General features: G+C 50.4%; 1 protein-coding gene across 1 annotated transcript in view; it reads left to right on the top strand.

Annotated features, from left to right (window-relative positions):
* The window catches only part of WDR11 (WD repeat domain 11), a 44,618-nt gene that overhangs the window by 32,837 nt on the left and 4,929 nt on the right, over positions 1-6,852 (top strand). Inside the window, exons 17-23 of the mRNA XM_006880147.1 lie at positions 425-531; positions 924-1,038; positions 1,422-1,593; positions 2,839-2,947; positions 4,010-4,072; positions 5,213-5,278; positions 6,042-6,204. Of these exons, the coding sequence (XP_006880209.1) occupies positions 425-531; positions 924-1,038; positions 1,422-1,593; positions 2,839-2,947; positions 4,010-4,072; positions 5,213-5,278; positions 6,042-6,204 (795 nt within the window). The remainder of the gene's footprint in view (positions 1-424; positions 532-923; positions 1,039-1,421; positions 1,594-2,838; positions 2,948-4,009; positions 4,073-5,212; positions 5,279-6,041; positions 6,205-6,852) is intronic.

Below are 6,852 nucleotides of genomic sequence, written 5' to 3'. Positions count from 1 at the left end.
TGTTGTGTGTGATGCCGTGGGACTCCTTGACTGTTGTGTTGTGTGTGATGCCGTGAGACTCCTTGACTGTTGTGTGTGATGCCGTGAGACTCCTCGATTGTTGTGTGTGATGCCGTGAGACTCCTCGACTGTTGTGTGTGATGCCGTGGGACTCCTCGACTGTTGTGTTGTGTGTGGTGCCGTGGGACTCCTCGATTGTTGTGTGTGATGCCGTGGGACTCCTTGACTGTTGTGTTGTGTGTGATGCCGTGGGACCCCTTTAGCTTGGGTTCTGACTTGATGGCATTCACTTTCAGACGGAAGCCTTTGTAATTAAATGTTACTAAAATGCCCTTATTGCTGTGTTCTCGCCATCATGTAAAAGCCTTCCTATGTTAGCTGCTGGTAAGTAGTGACACTTGTGTTTGTGGTTGTCCTTCCCTAGGGCAGTATGGGCAGTATTACCTGCATCGCTTGGAAAGGTGACACCTTAGTTCTTGGTGACGTCGATGGAAATTTAAATTTTTGGGATTTGAAAGGCAGAGTATCGAGGTATGAGCCAAGAAGGGGATTTGGGGGTGGGGGGAAGAATAGGATTTTGTTATTTGGTCAAAATTTTTAAAAAGTAACCTTTTAATTGATGTAAATTTATGAATCAAGCCCCTAGAGGTGGCGATTTGGCAGACAGGATGAGTAGACGTGGCTGGGGGTAGCCGGGCCCTTGGGAGCCTTCAGCCAAGCCCCAGGTCAGTCAGAGAAGACTGCTCTGGAGGTGGTCTGTGCAGACATTCTGGACCCGATTGCTGCGGTCCTTAAAGAACAGGCTGTCAGTTGCTCCTATCTCGGGAAATCCAGGGTCTTTGCACCACCAGGCCTGTCGGAACAGTCCGGTTTCCCAGAGCCCATAGCTCATCTCGCATCACCTGCTTTCTGCTTGTCCTCAGAGGGGTACCTACGCACCGCAGTTGGGTGAGGAAGATCCGCTTCGCCCCTGGCAAAGGAAACCAAAAACTGATAGCGATGTACAACGATGGAGCCGAAGTGTGGGACACCAGAGAGGTAGGCCTGCTGCGGTGACTCAGCACAGCTCACCTGGGCTGTGGGGTCAAGTCCTCCTGGCTGAGGCGTGAAAAGGATGTCACAGATCTGTCAAATTACTGATGACAAATTCTGTCTTTATTTAAAAAAATATTACTCGTAGTATCAAAAAAAAAGATCAAGAAATGATCCAACTCAGACATCCAAAAAAGATAGCCCACCAGATTGTTTGATTTGATGTCTTTGTCTTTGGGACCTTTTCAATGTGTCTGCCTGTGGAGCAGAGGTGGCCAGTCCCGCCGCAGGCCTTTGTTGCAGGCAGTGGCTGTCTCGAACTGTTTGAGGCACAATAGTAAGTAGCTGCTGCTTCTCTGTGAAAGTGATGACCAAATCTGTGCTTGAAGGTTCAGATGGTGAGCAGTTTAAGGAGCGGGAGAAATGTGACTTTCCGGATACTGGACGTGGACTGGTGTACGTCAGATAAAGTGATCTTGGCGTCAGATGATGGCTGTATCCGGATCCTGGAGATGTCCATGAAGTCCACGTGTTTCAGGATGGATGAGCAGGAGTTAGTCGGTATGTGCTGTGACGGGCGGCGGCCTTAATGCTAAGCTTTGCTCTTTGCTGGCTTCCCGGGGAGCGGCTCTGCATCATTTCAAGCTCATTTGCTAAGAATCTGTGTCTAAGGAAATGAGATGACTTGAAGCTTGAGCTTCTCTATCACTGAGCTGCTCTCATCTTTGTGACTGCAGAGGTCAGCCTTCCCCAGGTCAGGTTTTACACGTCCCCTGAGCCCTGGTGGCACCTTGGTTCCCCTGATCGCGAGGAGGTCAGTGATTCAGACTGACCAGTTCCCCATGGGAAGGATGTGGCAGTCTTCCCACATAAAGATGTACAGCCCGGAAACCGTAGGGGGTGGGGGGCGCTTCTGCCCTGCCCGTTAGGGTCTCTGTGAGTCAGCGTCGATCACAGTGGGTTTTTCCCACTTTGAGCCTCTTCTGTGTGGTTTGTCACAGAGTATTTCCTGAGCATAGCTCTCCTCAGACGTAGCCCATGACGAGGGCTGCTGGGTTCCTCCTGCTGAGCCTAGTCCATATGAATTCCGTTTCCTAAGTGAAAGAAACAAGAGTCCTTGGAGAAGCCACTCATTCCCGGACAGAGGCAGCCAAAGTTCAGGATGAGCTGGGACATGTTGTATCAGATATCGAGAAAGTATAAGAAAGCCAGAGAATTTGCCGTCAGGATGCAGAGACGAGCCTGAGAGGCTCCCGGAGCAAGGCCTGGGCTGTCTGAACAGCGCAAAAGGCAGGGATGGCATCTAGTGAGCTGTTGACTTCAGGAGTGGTCCTCAGAGCCAATCAGAGGGGAAGGCGAGAAAGCGCATGCTTACAGAGTAGTACCCGAGTTGAGAGAGGCGGAAAGGTGGTGGAATTAGCCAGTCACTGCCTTGGAACTGCTGTGTCACTGATTCAAGCAAGGAGCATTAGTGGGAGCTAAGTCTTCATGTCAAAGCTTGGTCAGGGCTGGGAAGTCACCGTCTCACAATGTCTCCTCCACATGGGACTCATGATAAAGGAGGAAGGTGTCCTTACAAGGGAATTCCAGCAGCACAGGTGATCACATTCTGTGGCACCTGGAAGGAGACCACTGAGATGCCCCTACCGGTGATGCTGTGATGAAGTCTGCACTCTCCCAGGCAGTGTTCTTGCCAATAGTGCAGCCCAGCTCTTAGCCCCGGGCTTGTGCATTGCTGCTGCGGACTCCTGTAGCTGTCTGCAAATGAGAAAACAGTAATGGAAACCAACCACTTTGTTGTCCTAGAGCCCGTGTGGTGCCCGTACATACTTGTCCCCAGGGCCTCGCTGGCCTTGAAAGCCTTCTTACTACACCAGCCGTGGAGTGGACAGTACTCTCTGGACATTTATCAAGTGTAAGTAGTTTCCTTGCTTAGTCTCCTTGGGGTTGAAGAGCACCTGTGAGTATCAGCAGTGGCTCATGTCCAGGGCCACAATCGAGCTGAGTCTCCTGACCGAGTTGAGGGAGAGCGGGCCTGCAGGCTAGAAGGGTGACCTCCCCAGCCTCTCCTCTCCCGGCCTCTCCAGCCCTCCCCCGGTCTTTTGGCCGAATGGGTATGTGGGCTCACGGTGCCAGCATATTCTGCTTCAGATGGTTGTGTGGGCGTCCTCAGGCCTGAACTGGAGCATGCCACCATTAGGGAAGGAGAGGGTGGGTCGGGCTGATGTAGGCCAAGCAAAAAAGGACGTCATTGGCTTTGTCTTAGAGGTTTCTTATGTTTTTCTAAATCTCGTTGCCTCACTTACTATAAAAAATATTCACAGAAACAATAGTCAGAGGTTGTTAATTGAATCTGCCGATGTGTACTGAGCTTATACTATATACAGTGCAGAGGCAGGCCCGAGATGGGAAATAAAAAATGTCACAAAGAATTCCACAAAGGATCTCTTAGAGGAGAATAGACAAATTCCTAGTCATCGCCCAGCTCCATCTTTGTTGTTAGTGCTGTCAGTTCAGCACTAGCCCACGGCAGCCCCAGGTCAAGGACTGTCCCGCAGGCTTCCCAGCCTGTCATTGGTGGGAGCAGACCACCATGTCTTTCTCCCTCAGAGCTGTGGGGTGAGTTCAAATCACCAGGTTTTCACCTAGCAGCCAGGGCGTAACTGTTAAACCAGCAAAGCTCTTCAGAGTCTAATTAAATGAGTCTAAACCTGATGGTTTTCAGAGCCTAACACATTTTCTGCTTCAAAACCAGGACTTCCTTTACTCATTCCTTCGTCTTGACCAGTAGTAAGAGAGCCGATGTTAGGGGTGGTTGTGGACTCCAGAAGGGACCCTTGGGATTTCAGTCTGTAGACGGATTTCTAACCAAGGGTTCTAGAGAGACATCAGCATGCCCACAGAGTCTTTCTGATGAGACAGTAAATGGCTTTAAATAAAGATGTGTTTCATTTTCTTCCCCCCGCCCCCTCTGCAGTGATTATCCGGAAAATGAAGAAATAAAGGACCTCCTTCAAGAGCAGTTGAATTCATTGTCCAAGTACGCGCTCTATGCCTTTTTTAGGAGAGGAATCCGGGAGAGACAAGTACATTCGTAGAGGCTTTTAAGAAGTAAAATGAGTTGAGTTTTGGAAGATAACTGGTGGTCCAGTGAGACAGGACTGTTTTCCTTTACAATTTTTGCCAGTGTATTTGCTTTATGATACACTGACAGAGAGCCTTTCTGCAGGAGTGTGGGATGGGATTGCCCTGGGGTGGGGTCGGCGGTCCTGGGAGCTGCGTGGGGTGACCTCAGTGTCCAGCCTCCACCCACGGCCCCCTGGAGCCAGGCTCAGAGGACAGACGGCAATTCTTGTGGGCTAGCTCTCCTTGAATGAGTTCTGTGTGTCATGTGCCCTGTGTGTACAGTTCTAGGTAAGGAATTAAGGTGAGCTCGAGAGCTGGGAGCATTTACAAACTGTGTATGGGGAATAATACTGCACAGAAAGTAGAAAAAGATGGATCTGTAAGGAGTTCTTGGTGGTGGAACACACCATATTTTCATAATCTAGCCTGTTGCCTGCAATTCTGAAATAAGTTACCCAAATAGAATATTTTATTGATCATGTATTAGAAGAATGATTTTCTTTGTCTGAAGAATAACATTTATGTTTGAAAAGAAAACTAGAGATTTAAAGACTGTCCTCTCATTAACTTCATGAAGATCTTATTTGGCCATTTTCTAAACTTCAGTTTTTATAAACACTGGCCTTTGAGTAGTTGCAGAAATGAGTTCTAAGCATCCTCTTTTCAGAGGTGAATCCTGTCTGATCACTGGCACAGTCACTTGAGGGATACTGAGGTGACTGTTCCAATGGGAACTGCGGGAATCTGAGCCAGGAGCAGCCCCTGCACGCCCCCGCCGGTGGCTGCGAGGTACTACCTCTCCAAGCCCGAAGCCCTGGGAGCCTTGGTAAAACACGTTGCCGCACGCTTTTAAATTGATGGCCGTGCTTAGAAGCACTTTTTTTAACCGTCATTTGCAGCAACGTATTAAGTTTATATAAAAGATTTCAGAGTCCGCAGTGACTTTGCGTTTGTGAGCTGTGTGGCAGTTCCCCGCCCCAGAGTGTACTGATGCATCTCCTTCTTGTTTGATGCACAATGGCCATCCGGCCTTGGTCTGAATTCCTGTCCGCAGTGACGTAAAGACGCTCCTACTTGACCCGGCCTTCACCCTCCTGCAGAGGTGCCTGCTTGTTTCAAGGTAACGCCGGGGGGGAAGCAGCCATGCCCGGCAGACCACTTCTCATGGGCTCTTGTCTCTCTCCCGGGGTTCAGTTAAGGCCAGACGCGATGAGGTTCTAGAAGAAGGTCCCGTTCTTTAGATGTGACTTAGAGTTACTTCACAAGTAGTGACAAAGTCGTAGAGCAGGCAGTTCTGACAGGGAGCCCTGGGCCTGCAGGCCTTCTTTGCTGAAAGGGCTTCTTCCCACCGTGTTTCTAATAACTGATTTTAAATGTTCACAAACGGCACGTATGTGAGCATATGAAGTTGGTTTGAAAGCAGTGCTGTCACCGTGGAGCTCTCACCTGTGAGAAGACCTGCCCCTCCACTCCCCAGGGTCTAGAGGCTGCTCTCATCCGCCTCTCACTGCAGAGAAACTTTCTCTTCATGCGAAAGGTGAGCTGATGACGAGCCAGGTAGATAGTTGTCAGGCGTCCGCAGTGCTCCTAGCACAGGTCAGCTGCTGTTCCTCAGACCTGACCAGACGTAAAGCTGCACAGCCCAGCACGGAGCAGGGTCTGAGGGGGCCTGTGCTGTCTGAGACCCAGTCGCAGGGCAGAGAACTAGCTCCCTCGCCCTAGCCGAGCACCAAGCCTGTATCCCAGGGGTCCTTCAAGGGTCAGCACTGTACTCCTGGTACCTCTGCCCCCCTCCATTCCCCACCTTGTGCCCCCCAGAAACTCTGTTCGGGCCCCCAGGTCTTGGCTGAGTGCCGCTGTAACTGACGGTGACACCTTCGCAGGCTGTACGGTGATGAGTCGGAGCTACACTTCTGGACCGTGGCGGCCCACTACCTGCACAGCTTCTCCCAGGAGAGGTCCTCAGCGGGAGAGGCGGCTCAGGGCAGAGTGCACAACCCCCTCGATATATGCTACGATGTCCTCTGTGAGAGTGCCTACTTCCAGGTAGTGTATTCAGTTAAACCGCTAAGGCTGCCATTGTGTTACTTATGTCTTCATAACTACCATAACTTGGGGCACGTTTTTATTATGGTCTGTGGAATAGATATAAGTCCCTTGACATTAGCATCAGAAAGGTCTGGTTCAGGATTTGATAAGGTTGTAAACAAACATTTTCTTTATTTTGCTTGGATTTACTATTCTGACTTAATGAAGGTAACTTCATAGTTTTATTTTAATCTTCAGTAGAATATTCCAAAAAGAGCCTTGGCAGTACTTGGCTGGCAAGTGCAGGGTCTGTAATTAGAACCCATCAGCTGCTCCTCGGGAGAGAGATGGGACATTCTGGCTCCTGTAAGGGGGACAGCCATTGAGACTGCATAGACCAGCCTGTGTATGGGACAGCTCTGCGTCCTGCGGGTGGGACAGCTCTCTGTCCTGCGGGTGGGACAGCTCTCTGTCCTGCGGGTGGGACAGCTCTCTGTCCTGCGGGTGGGACAGCTCTGCGTCCTGCGGGTGGGACAGCTCTCTGTCCTGCGGGTGGGTGGGACAGCTCTCTGTCCTGCGGGTGGGACAGCTCTCTGTCCTGTAGGGTCATTGCTGAGTCAGGATCAGCTCACAAGCAGAAACTTAGGTTTGGTTTTTAGAAAACTT

Source organism: Elephantulus edwardii, unplaced genomic scaffold (assembly GCF_000299155.1).
Source record: "Elephantulus edwardii isolate Elephantulus edwardi_28Jun2011 unplaced genomic scaffold, EleEdw1.0 scaffold00006, whole genome shotgun sequence".
Classification (NCBI taxonomy): Eukaryota; Metazoa; Chordata; class Mammalia; order Macroscelidea; family Macroscelididae; genus Elephantulus; species Elephantulus edwardii.
Note: the sequence above shows the minus strand (reverse complement) of the source record. Positions and strands in the feature narration are given on the sequence as shown.